This window comes from Euprymna scolopes, chromosome 31 (genome assembly GCF_053919585.1).
Source record: "Euprymna scolopes isolate OS-2025 chromosome 31, ASM5391958v1, whole genome shotgun sequence".
Taxonomy (NCBI): domain Eukaryota; kingdom Metazoa; phylum Mollusca; class Cephalopoda; order Sepiida; family Sepiolidae; genus Euprymna; species Euprymna scolopes.
The window spans coordinates 66867472-66889551 of record NC_136512.1 but is presented as its reverse complement, the minus strand read 5'-3'; the positions used below and the strand labels follow the sequence as shown (position 1 = coordinate 66889551).

General features: G+C 34.2%; 2 protein-coding genes across 2 annotated transcripts in view; one reads left to right on the top strand and one right to left on the bottom strand.

Moving 5' to 3' along the window:
- The window catches only part of LOC145255790 (serine/arginine-rich splicing factor 6-like), a 563981-nt gene that overhangs the window by 530827 nt on the left and 11074 nt on the right, over positions 1–22080 (bottom strand). The window lies entirely within an intron of this gene.
- Positions 1–22080, top strand: part of LOC145255785 (malectin-B-like) — an 80597-nt gene that overhangs the window by 48912 nt on the left and 9605 nt on the right. Inside the window, exon 2 of the mRNA XM_080114457.1 lies at positions 16453–16632. Within this exon, the coding sequence (XP_079970583.1) occupies positions 16453–16632 (180 nt within the window). The remainder of the gene's footprint in view (positions 1–16452; positions 16633–22080) is intronic.

Below are 22080 nucleotides of genomic sequence, written 5' to 3'. Positions count from 1 at the left end.
CATCGGACACTGTATAGGGAGTTGAGCAGTGAGATGTCTGTTCGCATTACATTTAAATTTTTACATCTTAGTACAGTCAAGGAAGCAAGAGACTAGGAAAGAACTTTAGTCTAGTAGCTCAAGGGAAGAAAGAGTAAAATAGCTTTTTAGCATCTAGGGATCTCTACAGTGAAGGGGTGAGATTTTGATGCTTGTTTGGTTAGTCGGGTCTATGGATGTTGAGGGAGTACAAGTGTCATGAGTTCATCAGAGCACATTCAATTGAAATATTTGTAGAACAAGCGCAAGGATGCGACATTGCAGTGATGAGACAAGGGCTGGAGGTTGGTTGATAGTGCAGAACATATTAGAGAAAGACTAATGGTAGATACACCAGCATAGATGTTGCAACTATATTCCATACATGGATGAATGGTGGCTTTGTAGTGATATAGGATACTGTCAGATGTTAGTAGTTTTCTATCTCGATAGAGGGAGCTCACCTTCTTTGCAGCAGTCTTGGCAATGTCTTCAATCCAATTCATGTTGTAATCTTATCTGGAGTGGGGTATATATTATGTATGCGTGTGTCTTCTAGTGGTTAGATTCCATGTGTGTGTATATGTTTGTATATACATGTCACAGTCATCTATATGGCATGTGTGTGTGTGTGTTTGTTTATGACCGTTCAGCATTGTGATCGTCTAATCTAGAATTAATTGTGTGTGTATGTACATTTAATTAAAGTTCATGACGGGCAAGAATATACATAAATACCTTTACAGCACAAAGGATGCATAATGCTTATTTAAGGTTTAAACATCTGGCCAATTGGAAACATATCTGTTCCATCTTTGCTCTTGTTTGACGGAACACTGCAATGGAAATTCTTCCCAAGAAATGACAGAGCCTTGATTTTTATTTTCGAAAACTTTTTATTCCAAAGCGTTTTTCCCCTCTTTTGGAAAGTTGCAATGCTGATTCTGGCTATCGCCATTTCCGACCCCCGACCCCCCCCCTCCCGTATTTGGAGCCATCACGATCTGAAGACCATGTTTGTCCCTCTTTCGATTCTGACTGACTCAACGAATTTCCACATGATTACCTCCCCTTCTAAATGACGTGATTAATGTTACTAAGATAATCACCTGATCCTTTTGCATATCATTATTTGGTACTTGTACAGTTTAATCAAGACATTAAAGAATGAAAATCTCGAAAAAAAGGTTATATTGTATGTACCCGTTTTGGACTGAAGCTCTCCGAAAAAAAAATTTCATTTAATTTGATCGAGTAGGTTTTTTTTTTTTTTTTTTTTTTTTTTTTTTTACAGCGGAAAAAAAAACAACGTTTTTATGAGAGCGTGTTGAAGTCGGCCATTATGGAAATCTTTAACATGCCACAGGGAGATAACTCAATGTAAAGCGTCGAGACTCCCTCCCCATCTTTATAACTAGCTTTTCTTCCTAAAAATCGAACCTTTTGCTCAGTATCATAACAAATTGTTTTTTCGCTGTAAAAAAAAACTACTTGATGAAATTAAGTGAATTTTTTTTTCGGAGAACTTCGTTCTATAACGGATACGTACAATATAACCTTTTTTCAATGTTTTCGTTTTTTAATGTCTTCATTAAACTGTACAAGTACCCATTATTCTAAGTTGTCAAAAAAATTATGATAACATTTTTAAGTTACATTCCTAAATTAATGTTAATAAATTTTTATTGTAAATATTTGGATTATTTTTAAACATATTTTAGCTGCCAAAACCTTTTGGCTTGAATAATCATAATAATCGTCGGATTAATTTACATTTAAACTTCTGCATATCAGTACAGCTAGGGAAGCAGACAGCAGGAAGGGAATTCCAAAGTCTAGCTGTTTGAGGGAAGAAACTATTAGAAAGCCTTCTGGCATTTAGGGACATCAACAGTGAAGGGGTGAGATCTTATTGCTAAGCGGGTTTGTCGGGGATATGTACGTCAAGAGGGTACAAGTGAAATAAGTTCATCAGAACACATTCCATTAAAACATTTGTAAAACAGGCACAGTGTTGTAACATTGTGGCGATGAGACAGGGGCTGGGGCTTAGTTGATAAAGTAGAACCGATTAGATTGACAACTCTTTTTTGGGCCCTATCTAAGAGGGAGAAACTAGTGGTAGATGCACTAACCCAGGTGTGGCAACTATACTTCATACATGGGCGAATGGTGGCCTTGTAAAGGTACAAGATACTCCCAGGAATGAGTAGTCTTCTAGCTCGGTAGAGGGAACCCACCTTCTTTGCAGCAGCCTTTGCAATGTCCTCTATGTACGTGTACCAGTTCATATTGCCCGCAAATGTTCGGCCGAGGAGTTTGAAGGTAGAATTCTCAGGTAGGGTGCTATTTGTCATGGATATAGGGGGTTAGAGAGGCGTCTTGTAATTGTTAAAGGAGAGCAGCTTAGTTTTACTAGCATTAAATGTTACCATCCATTTGCGTCCCCATTCCACTATAGTCTAGAGGTCATTTTCTAACAATTCTGCCATTGTGTTAGATTTATGTACATCTGTTCTTCCCTCATGCATATTGTAGAGCGTTGTATCATCAACAAATATACCCATCTCGGACACATTATCAGGGAGGTCGTTTATGAATATCAGGAATAATAATGGTCCAAGGATCGACCCCTGAGGCACTCCTGCATTAATGTTATGCTGCTTGGATGTACGTCCATTAATGACAACCTGTATGCTTCTATTGTCTAAGAAGGATATAATTATATTTAGTATACATCCAGTTATACCGTGCAATTTAATTTTCATTAGCAGCCCTTTATGCCAGACTTTGTCAAAAGCCTTAATGTTGCCTGTGAATTTTAAGCCATGGAGTTTGAGCAATGAACTCCCAAGCAAAGTGTTATTAGTTATGGCAATCAGTGGTTGAGAAAGTTTCTTGTACTTACTGTTTTCATATTTGGGCTGGTGAATTTTCACCCCATTCAAAGTTTATTGATAAAGTGTAAAAACATATCTGTAATTTAATTGGCTCCATCCTTTCTTCATTGCAACTACTCTCTCTCTCAGGTGTGATGTTACTAGTCTCAGTCTTTTTTATAAATACTATTATGGCATGTGTTCTTTAGAATTATCTGATCTGTCCTCTGCTTCCTTTGTTCTAGCTCGTTTGATTCACTGATCTAGTGGTCTCCATTAATTTGCGTTTTGATGCCACATTGTAATACAGCTTCTTATTTCAGTAGCTTCTTTCCAAGAACATCAAGGTTTTTAAACTCTCATTCTGCTCAGTTTTCCTACAGACTCGATATTTTCAAGGCATTTTATGTCTATGATAATCATCTTTCATTCTTGTTAGCTTCTTACATTAAGTGGCTTCACATCTTGTCTGGAGAAATTTTCATAAAAAGTTGTTAAAGGAGCAGTTTAGTAGCATTAAAGTTTTTTTTCCCTGTCTACCCTTTTACTTAAACCTAATAATCATTCAATAACCCCTTTCAACCATTCTGAGTATTACACAAAACTCTATCCAGTTTTAAGACCCCAATTTGGGAGTTTTGAGGAGTATTACCACTCTTACCCAGAGTAGTAAAATCTGTTGGGACTTTATCTACTATTGTTTACTGGCTATTTAGACAAGCAATAACCTGTACTCCTGACAGAGATACGAATGTATAATAATTTATAATTGCACTAGCAAGTGAAAACTAGATAAATATACGATTGAAACTGACTTTAACTGTTTTATAAGTGTTAAATGGGGGTAGAGGACACTCTAAAAGGAAGGAGGAATCTAAAAGTGAAAGTCGGAAATCAGGTGACTTCTGCCCAGAAGAGTGGTTCGTTATCTCAATCCCTGAACCTCAACAAGAAGAGACATGGTAGCGGGAGGGGGGGGGGCATAAGATAACATATGGTTAAAAGTCGGCCTGCTTAAATATGTAAATGAGTTTTTTTTTTATATGGTTGTCACCACTTATCATGGCATTCATTATATAATACATTTGCACCTTGTTTTTCAGAAAGTTTCTTGTTAATACCATTAACCTTTTTAATTTTTATTATAATACGTTAGCGCCAAAAAATATAGCTTAAAATTTAAAAAAAAAAAAAGAAAAAACTGTAACTGAAACATGTATGCACATGTGTAGCCAAACAATATCTATATAGATGCCTCAGTTATTTATAAGTTGTCTCCTTTTAGTAAAACTCTTCAACTGTGTCGCGTCATCTAAGAAAGATTCTACTTTTTCACAACAGCCAGATATGTATGAGAGGGTGTTCCAAAAGAAATGCCTCCTATTTTTTATTCTGCCCAAATTGATCAGAGGGGATTGCAAATTGTATTGTTATAATGACTGAACTTATGCATTCATGACCTGAAAGTTTCATCTGTTGCAGATATTGATGGTGTGAAACTCTTTAAAAAATCAACCTCCTGTTATGTTATGTTGTGTTATTGAATTACTGGCAAAAGTGCATTGAAAATGGTGGTAATTCTGGAGTATAAAAGAATGCTTGTATTTATGGTACCTTCCCGTCTTTGTAGCTCTTCAATTTTTTGAGTTAAAATAATTGGAAGCTTTACTTTTGGAATGCAACCTCTTTTTCATAGAAGAGACATTGCGAGCCTGTTTCTGTTTTATTGTTATTTTCATGGCAAGTGCTCGTCTGAGCTCCAATCTATGGTCCCCTCTCGCCAAACATTCACGAGAAACACTCGTCTAGTTGAAACCACTATCAATAATTTCCCCCACTCTTTATCTGTGCCTAAACCTAAACGTAGATTCCATGAACAAAGCTTCTTTCTTAGAACCGCACACCTGTGGAATTCTTTTCTGTTTAGCTGCTTTCCAGCTGACTACAATACGGTTGTCTTCAAGTCCAACATAAACAAGTTCTTGATGAGCCGTTCCCCTTAGGTAATCCAAATTTACCAAATTCACACTTCTAATGATTACTATAATATTGTCCTTTTGAAACACTGTACACTCTTTAACCCTTATCCTCGGGTGACCTCTGGGCCTTGATAAGTGGTGATTCCTTTGTAAAAAAAAATAAATAAATAAATAAAAACAATCTTTATACAACACAGTTGATAAAAACCACATGTGAAAACGAGATGTTTTCTGTTAATTTCTAACTTCAGACAATTATAGTTAACTTTTTTTTTCTTTATGTCAATATCCTACATTCACTTGTGCCTTCAATTTAATTTATTGAGACTTTACTGACCAACTTGTTTTAATAACCTTCATGATTACAATAACAAGCCTCCACCATTTTCTTTATTCATGAAATCGCTCAGATCTGTGATCATTTACACAAAACATAATTTATTCATTTTGCAAACCAATGACCAAATCCCATGTGTATAATAATAAATTCTCTAAATGACTTTTTTGTTGTCAAAAGGCTGCCGACCTACAAGTGTTTTATTGTCCTATTAGCAAATGGACCCAGTATTGCCCGGTGATGAAATATACTAGTAGATTTTGTTTACATTTGGGCATGTGTTGTAATACTTCTAATATATAAAGTAAAGTTATTATTTCTTTGTAATTAATAGTTTTCCCCCTATAAAGCAGATAATTAAATGTTTTGCTATAAAGCTCTTGTCTCTGTTCTTTAAAAAAAACAAACTTAATTCTGATTGATTTTACCTATTTCCATATTTAATCGTATTCTAGGCCCAACTCTGTTTTTTTTTTTTTTATATATATCAATGATCAGAAGATTAACATTTAAGCTGATGATACCACTCTCTATTGTGGTGTTGCTTCTTGCCCTTCTCACTCGGTTCAGTTGAAAAATGCAGCTAATCTAGAAGTTGACTTTAGTTCAGGGCACTTCTACACTATTTGGACGAAATTTCGGAAATCATAATACTGAATTTCACATGAAAACAATGATATCTATGTATTCCTTGTATTTTTAAGATCATTATATCCAAAAATTACGAAAATTAGTAAGGTAGAAAATTATCTATTAAAGAAAATAAAGAATAGAATTTGATGAAAACGATCATAAAACACAGGAGAGTTAAAAAGGGAGGACATTTCCGTTTTTCTAAAAAAAGATGCCGGCAGTTTTTCACCTGGTAACACGATTAAAGTTTTTTTTTTTTTTTAATAATTCAGTAATATTTAGGTAATTTCGGCTGCGTAATTTGGAAGCTACCATCATAACTTATTAGAATTGATAAAAAAAATCAATTGAAACCATTGTTTTTTTTTTATCTGAAAACTCCATTTATTGACTACAAAATCTCGTCCCAATTCTGTAGAAGCGCAGAGTTCAGTTGGATTGTAGTAAAAATGGCTTCTTTCGTTTAATCCTGATAAGACTTCGCTTGTATCTTTCAATCATAGACATGTCTCTTCTTCCTGAGATTCTCATGGATGGCTCTGCTCTTGAGAAATCAAATCGACTCTGAAACTTCTTGGTTTTTCTTTTTTATCAAATTTTGTTTTTGGAGTTCATATATTAGATTTATTGCCCTTTGTGCTTCTCGTAAAGTAGGTTCTCTCTATTGCTCTACTATCAGACCATGCACGGAGTACTGTTGTTATATTTGGGCTGGCGAATCTCTGTCTCATTTTAGGGTTCTTAATAAGGTGCAAAATAGTAACTGTAATTTGATTGATCACCACCCTTCTCTGCACACGCTCTCTCAGATGTTGTTAGTATCAGTATTTTCTATAAATACTATTATGACATGTGTTCTTCAGAATTGTTTGATCTATTCCCTGCTTCCTTTATTCCAGTTCGTTTGACTCGTTGGTCTAGTGGTCTTCATCAAGTCATTGTTTTGATATCGCACTGTATTCCAGTAGCTTCTTTCCAAGAACTGCAGGTTTATGGAAGTCCCTTTCTGATTCTTGCTGAATGCCCCCTCCCCGCCTATAACCTTGGTCTTTTCAAGAGTAAGGTGAATAGGCATCTCCTGTCTTTGCAATAACCATCTTTCATTCTTGTTAGCTCCTTACCTCAAGTAGCTTCATGCCTTGTCTAGAGCAATTTCCATTAAAAAACAATGAAAAAAAAAAAGAATCTGGTAAATATTTTATTTTTGGAAGAGAAAAGCTTCTTAATAACCGTGTTTCAAGCCACATAAAATGATATCGACTTCAAAAGAGTTTTAAAATATGTGTAAATTTTTGTTATTTATTTTTAACTAGCAGGATCACCCAATGTTGCCTGGGGGCGATAAAAAAATAAAAAATCAAAATAGAAGAGGGTAAAAAGTGTGGGCAACATTTTTATATTAAAACTTCTTTCTGCCTTTCTCCATCTTTCACATTTTCCCTCCTTCCTCTCTCCCATCCCCTATTTCTCCTCCACCTAACCTATTCCTATCTCTTGTTTTAATGTTTTGAAAATAAAAATAATAATGTAGGTCATTTACTTCTACATTATATAATAGACTAGTGGGGGTACCCGGCATTGCCCGGGTGTTTGGAGGTGTAAAAAAAAAAAAAAAGAGTTAGTAGTCAGGCAGACTCGAACCCAGGATGTGAAGGTGGAAAAGAAAGTGAAAAAAAAAAAACGTAACATCTTACCGCTATGCTACGAAGCCATAGGAAGTGAAAAACGTTAAAATTTAGCAATGTCAATCAAAAAGTTGACTTGCTGAGTGAATGAGTTCACACAGGTGCAGAAATGAAGGTCAGTTCAGCTTTCTACCATTTCACTTATTTGTTTCTCCACGATGTTGGGGAAAACCAGCTCCCCACAAAAAGGGAGTGTCCAAATGAATAGCAATTGTCTGAAATGAAGGGTTTCCCCCACACTGTTCAAAGCTTTCTGGACGTACCTGGCAGAAAAGCTGGGAAGCTACCTTCGCTTTTGATTAGTTTCGCTTTTTTACAAAAAACACAAAGAAACACGCAAGATGGAATAGCGTGAATTTTATAAAAGTCGATCAAAATAAATGTAGAGACGACGTTTCTTCACAAATCGTAGATATTATAATCTAGGGAGTATATAAAAAGTTCTAAAACATAGTAACCCCTCCTTCCCCAAGAACCCCCGCAAAAAAAGCCTTTGCTGACATACAGAAACGTGCGTGCCTTTTTGCCTTTTATATATATATATATATATATATATAGATAACATTAGAAATGGCTGAAAGAGTAACCTACCACCCAAATCCCGTGACGAAATTTGACTCAGTTGCCCCCCCCCCCTTCGGAGTAAATAATTTGTTTGTTTTTTTTTTAATTCTAGATATTATTCATCCAAGGTAATGCTAATTAAAAACACACTAACTTTGTGGGTGTTTGTTTTGTTGTTTTTTTTTTCACTTTTAGCTGGACATACACACACAACTGCCTTTGCGTGGGCAAAAGTAATATATTTCTATCAAAACTTCTATCGCTCTAATTTTCTCTCTTCCTTTCCCTTACCCATTTTCCCTGCCTTTTTCCAAACGCTCTTTCTCCTACATCCAACCCATTTTTTTGTAGGTGGATATACACATACACACAGAATAGATTCCTCATGGAATTAGTTGGCATTTTATTTCCAAATTAGTATATAACAACAGTGAAAACCCCCTCCCTCCTGACGAAATCCGACCTAGTTGACCCTTAGAGGATGAATAATAATTTTTTTTTTTTTTTTTTTTTTTCTTAATTTTCAATATTAATCATTCAGAGCAAAGCAATGCTGATAAAGAATATACCATTTTGTGAGTCTTTGTTTTGCGGTTTTTGATTTTTAGCTGAACATGCATACATGCACAAATGCAATAGATAAGTATAATAATTTTATTCATATACTACTTTCTATTCATTTCACATCATTTTTGCCTTGCCCATAAGTCAAATGGTTTTAGATATTTCACAAGCTCACTTTCCAGTCCTCATTAGTGTTGAGACGATTAATCGAAATTGAGAAATCAGAAGTTTTGGAGACATCAAAATCACCAACTGTGTCAAATAAATCTTAAACTTATTTCTGATTCTAAAAACCATTTGTTTAATTTTTTTTTAAAGTGAATTTTTATCATTGCTTCTACTATAATAATAGAAATGGTAAATATTTATTCTTTTTAAATTACCAGTAAAACTAAAAGCTCATAACATCAAAATACGATGTAAATTCATTTTACTTGGGGAGGGGGGGAAAAAAAATAAAAAAACAAAACTGCATAAATTTGTTTGGTAACTTTTAAAAGAATACATTTTATTTTCAAGGTTCTGAAAAATGTTTTAAGATTAAATATATTTAATAATACTGACAAACATCAACCTGAGCATTGAAAAACCTTGCAAGCCGTGGGTTAGGGGTATGAAAAACAAACTTTAAACATGGGGTTGAGTTAAATTAAGCATAAATGAATTGATGAATTAAAAAAATTTTCACAAAAAGAAATATCATATGGATGAGGGTAGGGATGAAGATGCAATAAAATCAAAGACTAATAATAAAAATGATACTTGATTAACATAAGACAACAAACAAAAAATGAAATAATATCACCACAAATAGTAATATTATTCAACATGCAATTGGAAAGAAGATAATGAGCGGAAAAAATTGACTAAATAAAGGGTTTTGTACAGATTCCAAAGTTAAACATAAAGATTTGTAAGTTTTATGAGGCATATCTGAAGAAGGTCAAAGGTTGATCATCCGAAATGTGAGAATCATATCCAAGATGAAAACAGTCCGAATAATCCAAATAATCCATTCTCATCTAAAAAAAATTTGGAAAATCCATTCTCATCTAAAAAAAATTTGGAAACAAAAAAGAGATTACTTCCTAAATTTTTTATTTTTTGGGTTCTGTAAACTTTTTTGGGTTCAGACAATTTAACCTGAGCTTAATGGATAATCCAACGAGTCACCTTTTTTTTCTCTCTAGTATAGATTACAAATTTTCTGATCCATTAATTGGTTAGAAACTCTGAAAACCGTGATATTTGAGTCACCATACATAATTTCAATGTTTTAGTGCGTTATTGATTCAGGGGCAGATAACTTCTTTTTTAATATTTAATGTAATGAGTGGGACATTGTTTTTTTTACATGGCTCATTACAGCTTTTTTGTTTCATCAAACATTACCAAAAATATATCTTCTAATAATGGAGATTTTGTATTTGTCTGTTTAAAACTGAAACTATTCTATTAATGAACTGTTGTATTATTTTTCAATGTTCAATTTAGAGAAGGTGGGATAGTAGTGTAGCATCTGTTCTATTATGAGGTCATCTTTTGAGACATTACATCTTCTGTCAGTGAGTAGTGTAGTATATTATATGTTCATTTATCATGGTGCCATCCTCTCAGGCATTATCTTCTCCTTTTTGGGGTGATAGGTTGGAGTGGGTGAGGTAGTAGTGTAATATCTGTTCTGTAGTCATAATACCATCCTTAAATTTATTTTTTTTTGTCACATTTAAAAATTGGGCCTAAAAAAATTTTTTACAAGAAAAATCTGAAATAAAATCTTTATAATGTACGTACTTGTCACTGCTTGAAGATGTCATATTCCAAAAATCACATAAATTTTTTTTTATTTAAGAAAATCAAATATTATTACACATTTTAGCGAAGAATTGCTTCACGCCATCTTGTTTGAGGCTGATACGCTTCTAACGAAAATATAGATCAACAAGAGCAGACAAACGACTTGGAAACAAAAATGGCAAAACGAAAGGAAAAGAAGTCGTTATGTTAATTTATTATTTTGTATTTGTATTATAAAAAAAGTGTTTTCGACATTTAAGAAAAAAAATAAAGGGTTTTGCCATTTTTGTTTCCAAGTCGATTGTCTGCCCTTGTCGAGGCGCTGTATGTACTGCAAGGTAAGAATACCAAGTTGGGAAACTGGCGTGGTCTATCTTTTTCTCTCGAAGGTAGATGGGCCTCTCTTAAGCCATGGTAGGTAACCCATCTAGTGATGGCGTCATGATAAAAAAATACCCTTGATAGCCTTAGCAAAGCATTAAGTATTTCCAGCCATTAGAAAAAAATGTGAAAGATTCCACAGAATTTGTTTACGTTTCACCTGCGCCTACTGGCATTGGATGAAACAACAACAACAACAACAATGAAAATTTAAAGTAGCTTAGTAAAAAAAAACTGTTAATCATGCAAGAGAAATAATTGTGCATTTATAAAGAGAAAAGATTAAATATTGTTTGTCTAAATTTTACCAAAAGAACTTCAAAAGCAAATGAGGCATCGCAAGTTAAAATCCAAGATAATTTCACTATTCATATTATTTGGATTCTTCAGATTACTGTTCTCATCTTGAGTATCATTTTCATAACGTTTTGGTTGATGTAACCTTAGGCCTTCTTCAAGTGTATCTTGTTGAACTCTGCAATGTTTCTGTCAAGCTTGGGAATCTGGACAGAATTTGCAATGAAACACTTCATGGGGGTAGCATGCTCCCCTTCCATTAGCCATGACTGCTGGATAGAGGTCTTAAGTAATTTGTATTTTTTTGGTTGCCCACACTGAAAATTAAACCTCCAACCTTCCTGAGTTTGACAGAAACATTCCCGAGTTCGACAAGAGACACCTTGAAAAAGGTCAGAGCTTACACCAATCGAAACATTGTAAAAATGACATTCAAGATGAAAACAGTAGTCTGAAGAATCCAAATAATACGAATAACCAATCCTTATCTAAAAAATTTTTAAAATGTAATTTCACGGTGTTCACCCATTTTTGCACTAGTGCATATGATTTGATTCAAGGAATGGAAAATTCTCAACCACTTATTGCCATGACAAATCGTCTAAACGTATCGTATAAACGTCTGTCTGTTAGTCTTCATATTTTCAAACTTTATCTCCTCCGAAACTAAAAGTCACAGAGTAGTGTTAAGGGCCTCAAATGATAAGACTTTTTATGGACCGTTCTTTTATGGGTCTTTAGCCGGTTAAAATTGTTTTTAAAGGGTCAGAATAGATCAAAATTGAAAAAAATCGTTAAACATTTTGTACATTCATCTTAGCTTATTTTTAATTTGTAATCGATTTATATTCGTGTCACATTGGTACAGTGGTAACATCACCAGCTTTGAATGCTACAGTTTCGGTTTCAATTCTAGCTAATGGCACTTAAATACTTTTTTTTTACTTTTGAAATCACAACTCTTTCATAATGTATACGAAATCTGGACAAATTAAAATATCATATTTAAGTGTATTTTACACCCAGGTAAAGCCACCTCTCTATATCCGCGGTAGTAACACTCTATCTGAGAGCCCATCTTTCAAACTCATCAGCCTAACATTCACAGGCAACATGAATTGGAACAAATACATTGAGTATATTGCCAAGGCTGCTGCAAAAAGGTGAGCTCCCACTACCATCCTAGAAAATTACTCACACTAGAGAGCATCCTATATCTTTATAAACCACAATTCGCCCATGCATGAAGTATCTGGGCTGGTGTATCTATCATTGGTCTCTCATTCTTATACAGGGTTTAAAAAAGAGTTTTAAATCTAATAGGTCTTGCACTGTCGACCAAACTGTTTGTTTTACAAGTAATTTATGATGCAGTGTGCTCTGATGAACTGTTATCACTTGTGCCTCCTCGTTATACATACTCCCAACTAACCCAACAAGCAGCAAAATCCCATCCCTTCAATGTTGACATCCCTAGATGCCAGAAAGCTTTTCACTCTACTAGTTTCTTCCTTCGGACTGCTAGACTTTGCAGTCCCCCTCCTTGTTTACTACTTCCCTGTCTGTACTAACCTGCTAAAGTTTAAAAGTGAACAAACATCTCACTGCTCAACTCCCCATGGTTCTCTGTTAGACACAATCCCAAATAGTAACCCCTTATGTTCCAAGTGGCAATATGCCTTGTTTGGTGTGAAAAAGAGTTTAAAAAAATATGCACGGATACTTGACTTCCTTTTGTATGCACAAACTCACAGATACTATACTTTGATTTTAGTTTGAAGGCCGGTAAGATAAACATAGTAAAGGTTGACTCAAGTCATTTTTGTTGTATGCATTAGCCATTTTGCAACACATTGATCTTAGCATAGGTCTTTGTTTTTAAGGAATTGTTTGTTTTCGATTTGGCATTTGCAAGGCTTTATTGCCTGCTGTTGTGAAGCATTGAAGCAATGGTTGAGTGCTTTAACACTCCTCCTCCCCCCTCTCCTGCTAACACGTTTCTTTTTACAAACAATCCATCATCCAACTACTGCAGCATCATGTGACGAATCCCAAATTGATGCGGAGACTGGCAAAGGAGAGGAAGTAGGCTGAGTACTCGTCCCTTTGTGATAAAGTTTGTTTCTTTTTTTTTTTTTTTTTCTTTTTGTGTCTGTTACCATAGACACATCAGGGATCATTGATATCAAAGCTATTGACCTTTTTAGCACAACATCAAATCCATGACCGCATTATGCTAACAAGAATCTTCTCATTAGCCATCATCAAGTGTGACAGCATAGCCAAAAGAAGATTATTCATTTTTAGCTTTCCATATTGATGTTAATTTTTTGGGGTTATAGTTCAGATTGTCTACTTCTTTTGACTTCCGGTTTCTGCTGGATAATTAGACATGGATAAGCTGACAAGAAAAGGAATGGGGTGAGCTTTCAGATTATTCAAGAGGAAGATAATCATTAATCAGAAAGGGACCATATCTTGTTTGTCACTGTCATCTTGTCTGTAGAACAGAAACCAGACATCAAAAAGAGCAGGCACTCTTAACTATAACCGTTTTTTTTCTTTCTTTTTTCTTTTATATACCTACAAAAGAGTTTCTTTTTGCTCCACGATTCACAAATCATATGTATGAAATGATCTGGTCAGATTTTCAAACACCATGGATGCGAGTTCTTTGTTTTTTAGTGGAATTCAGCATTTTGTCTTTTTAAATCCATTACAAATGCCAAATAAAATTAAGGATGCCTCAAGAGCATTACGTCTTTGTGGAGAAATGATAGTAGTTAAACAATGAATTAAATCCATTTAACATCTTTTGATTTGAAAAAATGCAAACTCATTTCCTGCATCGTATTAATACATGATAACATTAAAAATTTTGTTTGATTCTTGATAGCCTTAAATGGTACAAATGGCCATTTGATCCCCAAAGTATGAATCTCTTTTTGTTTTTTCTAAATTTTAAATATAACTTTTCTGGGGTTACACCCAATTTAAAAAAAAAAAAAAAATTTAAGGGATTTGTTGCATATTTTTTAGTTTTAACTGGACATACAAAGATACAAATAATACACAGACAACTGCCCTTTACGAAAAAAGGCTAATTTCTGCCAAATCACTAGAGCCTTACCTCCTTATTTTTTTTATTTTATTTATTTATTTATTTTTATTTTTTTACACTATTTGGCTGGATTTTTTTTTCTTCTCCCTTGCTTTATATTACTGTCTCTTTTACTGTTTTTTTTTCTCTTCCTCTCTCTCCATCTTGACTAGCTTTTCTCTTCTTCCTTATAGCGGTTCTCTCTAAAAACTGAAATTGTTAATTTTGCTGCAAAGGCAAAGACTGACTTCAAAGAATTAATGGAGTGGGTATGGAAGTTAGATAACTTTTGCTCCATTAAAGAATGACTTCCTGTCTCCTTCCTCTGACATGCACACTCAATGTCTTTCTCTTAATTTTGACTTTAAGTTGAAACTGATTAGAAATTTTATTTTTACTACCCTACGCACGAGGTGGAAGGGAATATCATCCTGATTTCATTTTTTTTTTTTTTTTTTTTTTTATAATTGCCTACTTGCATCTCTGTGAATGTAACTTTGCTTCTGACTAGCCATTTTCCATTTGTTATTGTTGTATCATGTTATTGACACTCTAATGACATACTCTGCTACTGAAACAGAACGTGAACGTGCATATGCATGCAAAATGACATCACTGTAAGGAAAAAGACTATAAAAAAGAGAGAGAGCACGTTAAAGGGTCAATCACACGAGAGATGTCACAGACGTAATTAAAAGTTGCGCGTAGAATGAGGAAATAAATGTCGTTGCACGAAAAAGTGAGTTCGAGTTCTTTGTCTTGGCCTTCTTTGCGACGTAGATTGCATACAACGTGCTGATTCCCTTGCACTACAGTTTATTTTAAAATATTATGTAATCTTGGATGGCTAGTAATATGAAAATATTTTTAAGTTCTGACTGAAAAATTAAAAAAAAAACATATCCACTTATGTCATTAATAAAAAAATTAAAATTCCTTGTTGATGTGTTTATTTTACTTAACTGATAAACATTTTCATTTTCTCAAACCAGATATTATTTCTTGCAAGCTATTTACCCTCATAATAGTGTGACTTAATGATCACCTTTGTGGTTGCACTATGACAAAACAACACAAGACTGGTACTTTATATAAATCGGTTAATGTGTGTGTGTGTGTGTGTGTGTGTGTGTGTGAGAGAGAGAGAGAGAAAGAGAGATACCATCAGAAAAATAATACATTAAATTTAGAAAAAAAGATTCATATTTTGGGGGTCAAATGGGCATTTAATGCTATCAAGAATCAAACAATTTTTTTAATGTTATCATGTATTAATATAGCGCAGGAAATGATTTTGCATTTTTTGAAATTGAGAGACGTTAATTCTGGATTTAATTTATTGTTTAAGTATTGTCATTTCTCTACAAAGACAGGGGGTGGGGATAAACTTAGTTTTAGTAATGCTTTTGAGGCATCCTTAATTTTATTTGGTATTTGTAATGCCTTGTCTGGATTTAGAAAGAAAAAAGTGAAATTCCACTAAAAAACATAGAACTCACATCCATAGCATTTGAAAACTTGACCGGATCACTTTATACATTGGATTTGTATATCCAGTGATTTTCTTTTTGGCTTGATATATTCTTACTCGGTTTTGACTCCAATCTCTCTGATCTCTCCCAGGGAATCTCTGAGAACCCCCCCCCCCCACTACTGATAACTGTTTTCAACTCAAAAACTCAAGACTGTCCATAAGCTGTCATAAAATTTATTCCGACTCCTAAAACTGTCTGACTCTAAATATATTGGTCTTTCCTTTGTCCCAGTCATTTGCCACATCTTGATTAACAATCTTATTTCAGTTTTCTTTGGTGTGATTTGACGAACAACTTCTCCATTGTCGTTCTAACCTAACTTCCTATAATGCTTTGTTCTGCTAATCAACTTATTTCCTCTATTTTTCATTTACTTCCTGACACTCTTTTCTGGAGGGAGGGGCAGATAGTATCCCATTCTTACAATTCATTTACTCTCATAATAATAGGTAAAAAAAATTTTCGTTTATAACAGTTATTTAAACTGATGCAAACATTTCCTATTAAATAATATTTATTTTGCAGATGAAGCAATTCTATTTCAGTCACGTAAATTATTCATGACAATAAAAAAAAAAATAAAACTTCCAGGTAATGCCAGGTAGAGACAGCTAGTCTTTTTTGAAATTTTTTTTTTTGTCCAATTGAGAATTTATCCAGTTTTTGTTTCCTTGTCTTTGCAGGTCTTTGACATAGTTTTGAATGGAGAACACACAGTTGTCGATGAACTTGATATTTTCGCAAAGGTCGGCCGAGGAGTGGCCCATGATGAAATGCTGCCTTTTTCAATAAAAAATGGAAAATTGAAAGTTAATGGAGAGACATCACAAATTAATGGCAAAGTTACAGTGGAATTTATTAAGGTATTTCTGTTATTTGATTTCATGTAAGCTAGTTTTGCCTACATGCAATCACTTCACAATTTTTTATTCAAAAATTAATCAATAATTAAAAGAAGAAAATAACTAATCGATAATAAAAAGAAGACAAAGCAGATCTATAAGAAAAGCTCCTGTCTCTCATCCTTCTTTTTTGGATACTGTGAAGATACAGCATTGAACCAGAGCAACACACTTAATTCTTATTACAGTCTCAATGACATACAGAGAATTTTTTTAGGGCAGATACTCGAGTGAAAAAACTGTGTCTCTATGAGGCCTGGGCCTATAACACATTCCTCTGAAAAGGGCACTTTTAAGACAGGAGTAAAAGGGTTTGGTGCTTGGGCACCCCTAGCACCACCACCCTTTCTGCACATCCCTGTAGAGTCTCTTAACTGAGAGCACCAAGGAAACCCAAACTGGTTAGTGAGACACCCTCTCCCAAAGACCAACTCCTCTCAAACATTCAACTCCCACTCTTCCTCCTGGCTGTAATATTATTATTTAGTTTACAAATGGTATTTGTCTATTTAAGTGAATGACAGACTTGCTGCATTGAATCTTTACTTGACCAGACCAATACTTAAAACGCTAGTCTCTTGGCTGAGAGCACCAAGAAAACCCAACCTGGTTAGAGAGGCACACTCGCCCAGCTGCCTCGTAGCTCTCCCAAGCCCCAACTCCCCTCAAACATTCAACTTCCACTTCCTCCTCTTCTTCTTGAGGAGGAGCAAGGATGGTTATAACAACCTCCCTTTCTATTCTCCTAAAATCTCTTCACCCTTGGCTGGTTCTGGCCTTTTTTTGGTGGTCATTGTTCAGCCACTCAGTGGAGACATTCACTGAAGATAAAATCCAACTGGTCTCTGAACATTGTTCCTCTCACAAAGCCAATCCCAGTAAGAGTCTTCCCCCAAATGAGGCACTTACTTTTTTTTTTTTTTAAACAAAGGGAATATCTCTTGGGTGGTCTGACTCTGGTCAGAGATATTTTCAGCTCTATGCATTCCCTCTCTTCTTCTAGCCAAACATCTATCATTACAACATCTGCTATGCACATGCACTAACAAAACATGTACTGCACAGCTCAGGTTTACAATACCACAAATCGACCCAGAACGCATATACCTTCACATTTATTGTATAAATTGATCTAATACTACTAATAATAAGGGACTTTTTTTTATTTTATCTATTGAAACTATTTTTATTATCAATTATAAAGATTTAGCCTTCACTTTGCTAATAAAATTAATTTGCATACATGACTGTTTTATTTATTTATTTTTTTTTTCTATTCAGTTATTATATATATATATATATATATATAAAAGGCACTTTGTGTGTGTGAGTTTGTTCCCTATGGACTCCAAAACAGCTGGACCAATCTTTTTAAATTTCACACAATCTGAGTGTTCTTAGATATGTTTTATATCGGAATGCCTCTAATAAGTATCGAAAATCAATCAAAAATATATGATTAAAGAATGGCACTCCAATTTTAACTAAAGTTAGCACCCATGCACAACCAAACATCACAAGTGTATTTTACAAGTTTTATCATTGTACAAGCATAAGGGCCTGGCATATAAAATTAAATGTAGATTCTTTGATATGACGAAGGCGCATTTGAAATGAATGTTTCTGTTTAAGCACAATTCTACCATTTGACTTTTGCATTTTAAACTTTAATTCAACCATTATATAAAAATAATTTTATGAAATCAACAGTAGGTTCTCTACAGTGTAATGCAATCTATTGTGAACTAAGTCACTGCTAGAGGCATGTGAAGTTTCTACCAGCTGACTAGAGCAGCCAATCAATTGATTTGATTGAAAAACTGGGGATTTCATCGATTTTAGTGACAGTAAAAGTATTGAAAGTGTGGAAGATTCGTTGATCTGCATGCAATCTTGGGCATTGTCAGGTCTCTCTGCTAGTCAGTTCTTAAGATTAAGCCTCTTTTCTGTGCATAAAAATTAAATGTGCATACATGATTATTGAAATGAGTATGTTCGTTTTTACTATGAACACATATCTAAGGCAGAAACACTAGAGGAAGACCTAATCTGTAGTGGAATGGGGACAAAAATGGATGATCACATTCAATACTGGCAAGACTAAGCTTGTTTCCTTCAATAATTACAAGAAACTTTTTCTACTTCTAATAGCAATGGCCAAAAACACATTACCTGAAAATACTTCTTTTAAACTCCTCGGCCTAACGTTCATAGAGAACATGAATTGGAACAGATACATTGAGAGCATTGCCAAGGTTGCTGCGAAGGTGGGATGTCTCTACCATGCTAGAAAGCTACTTACGCCTAAAAGTATCCTGTACCTTTATAAGCCACCATTCACCCATGTATGGAGTACTGTTGTCACATTTGGGCTGGTGCATCTGCTACTAGTCTCTCACTCCTCAACAGGTCCTGATAGGTCCTAAGCTGTCATCTAAGCTACAGCCTCTGTCTCACCAATGAAATGTTGCATTCCTCTGCCTGTTTTACAAGTATTTTAACGGTGAATGCTTGGATGAAGTACAAGCACTTGTACCCTTTCGACGTAAATACCTCCGACAAACCTGACAAACGGCTAAATCCCACCTGTACATAGTACAGATCCCTAGGTGTAATAAAGCCTTCTACTCTCATAGCTTCTTTCCCAGAACTGCTAGACTTTGGAACTTCTTTCCGGGATTCTGCTTTCCCAACTGTACTGACATGCAGAAGTTCAAGTGTAATGTGAACAGACATCTTGCTGTCCACCTCCCTTCATAATATCCCTGCAACTTATGTCCAAAGTGGCACTGTGCTTGTTTGGGGGGAAAATTGAATAAAAGAAAAAAAAAAATTTATATTACTTACTGTCCTAATCATGAATGTTATTCTCACAACTTTTCAACCAGTGTAACCCCTGACCTTCTTTAGGTGTATCTTGTTGAACTCATTGACCAAAACATAGTGAAAATAGCACCCAAGATGAGAACAGAAAGTCTGAGTGATACAAATGATCAACGCTCATCTTAAAAATTGAGAAGCATTAATACATTGGATCAGGATAAAATAAAATAAATATGCAAGTTTACCCATTATGCCGTAATCTTTAAAAAAAAAAAAAAAAAAAAAAAAATTATACAACTAAAAAGAAATTTTGGTACTTATGCAGTTTATGAACTGTGTTGAAATAATGTTATTATTTAGAAACCGTTTCCTAACAGGACGGGAGGGGGGGTTGTTAATTATTCTGTACTTTCCACTAACAATTTAATAAACAAAAGATATTTGTTACGCAACTAAAAATATAATTGCAAATTACTTTAGATTTCTACCTGATTATAGCTAAATGGGTTCCATTCGAAATCTCCTGCAGATTCCCAAGTTCGACAAAAAGACTCCCTGTGTTTGACAAGATATATTTGAAGATGATTGAAGCTTACATCAGTCGAAATGTTGTAAAAATGACACTAAATTACAAATATGAAAACAGTAGTCCGAATAATCCAAATTACAAATCCTCATCTCAAAAATTCATAAACATGGATTGGGATAAAATAAAATAAATCTGCGAGTTGACCCATCATGTCCCACCTCATGTAATCTTAAAAGAACTAAAAAAAAAAAAAAAAGAATTCAACTAAAAAAATATCTGTACTTCTGCAGTTTACAAACTAAGCTGAAATGATGTTATTATTTGGAAACCTATTACTGAACTTTAGTTCTTCCTGTTGCATTGCACGAGTAATTAAGCTTGGGTTGACTCTTACCTAATGATGATGATAATTACTCTCTTTCTGTCCAATAGTAATTTGGTTCTTTCAGTCATAATTGAGGATAGCTAGTTGCTGGTGCTACCAGATCAGACTGTCTGAAGATATTAGTTTTCTAACCTAAAAGGCACCAAACATTAATACTATCTTTTTCCTTTCACTTTGCAAAACTCTGTCATGTTCTGCAAAATCAAAATTAAAATCAAAAACAATTTTCCTATACAAAAAAACAAAAACAAAAAAAAGCAACTTAGCACTATAATTAAATATTTAAATAATAATAATAATAATAATAATAATAATAATTAGAAAGAACTTGAAGCATATAAACTTTTTCTAAAACAAGTAGCCCCGTTGCAGTGAGATAGCTGAATATTGTGAAAGAAAAGCGAGTAAGTACAGTGTATTTACACAACCAATATTTACGAAACTAAAGTTAGCAATTACTTTTTTTTGGGCGGTTCTCCTGTAGGAGATGTCTCCTTGAACTACTTTAACAAAAAAATATTGTATTTTCAACCATTAACGAAAAAAATATGAGATACATGGGTAAAAGTATTATTTTATTTAATGACCGGTGGTCTAAACTGACCACCCTGGTCGAATCGGAGGAAGTCCAATTTTTTTTTTTTTTTTTTTTTTGTAATCAGACGGAGAAAATGAAAGTAATTAGTTTTAAAAAGTAAGAAAAAAAAAAATATTGTATTTTTTCAACCAATATTAATGAAAAAAAGTATGAGATACATGGGTAAAAGTATTATTTTATGTAATGACCGGTGGTCTAAACTGACCACCCTGGGCAAATCAGAGAAGGACCACTTTTTTTTTTTAATCAGACGGAGAAAATGGAATTATTTATTTTTTAAAAGTAAACAAAAAAAAATCTTGTATTTTTCAACCAATATTAATTGAAACATTTTACTTACTTTTTTTTTTTTTTTTTTTGTTGCAAATCAGAGAAAGTCCTTTTTTTTGTTTTGTTAATCAGACGGAGAAAATGGAAGTAATTTAAAAAAAAAAAAAATCTTGTATTTTACAACCAGTATTAATTGTTGACTGCTGCTGCTACTCCCACCGATTTAATGCCTCTCACCACCACTATGCCTAACGGTTGCTGATGGCTACTCCCACCAATTTAACTCCTATCACCACTACTATTTTTGTCTCTTCTGCTACTCCCACTGATCTAACTCCTATCACCACTACTACTTTGCATTTATTTGCATTTGTTTTGCATTTCCATACACCTAAACTGGATATAAATACGACTAAATCATCCACTGGGTCATAAGCTTCATTTTGGTACCTAAATTGCCTGGGTGGGTTGCCTGTAGACTGACTTAAACCGCGTCACACACACACACACACACACACACACAGACAGTACAGAAATTTATAATAGGATGACTGGATTCAGCATTAAATAATCTGAAAAGAATTTATATGCTATAAAACAAAATAAATCAAAACCATGTACAAGTTATGTATAATAAGTCTAGACTCTTATTACAACAATGATTAACGCTCTTTCATTTTCCCATGAATCTTTTTTGGGTTCTGGAATTACCTTTAGCCGCCATCTATGTCTGGTCGTAGCAGTTTCAGTGTCATATCTGGACCACTGCATAAACTCAAGATGCAGGTTCCGGACTGCAGCACT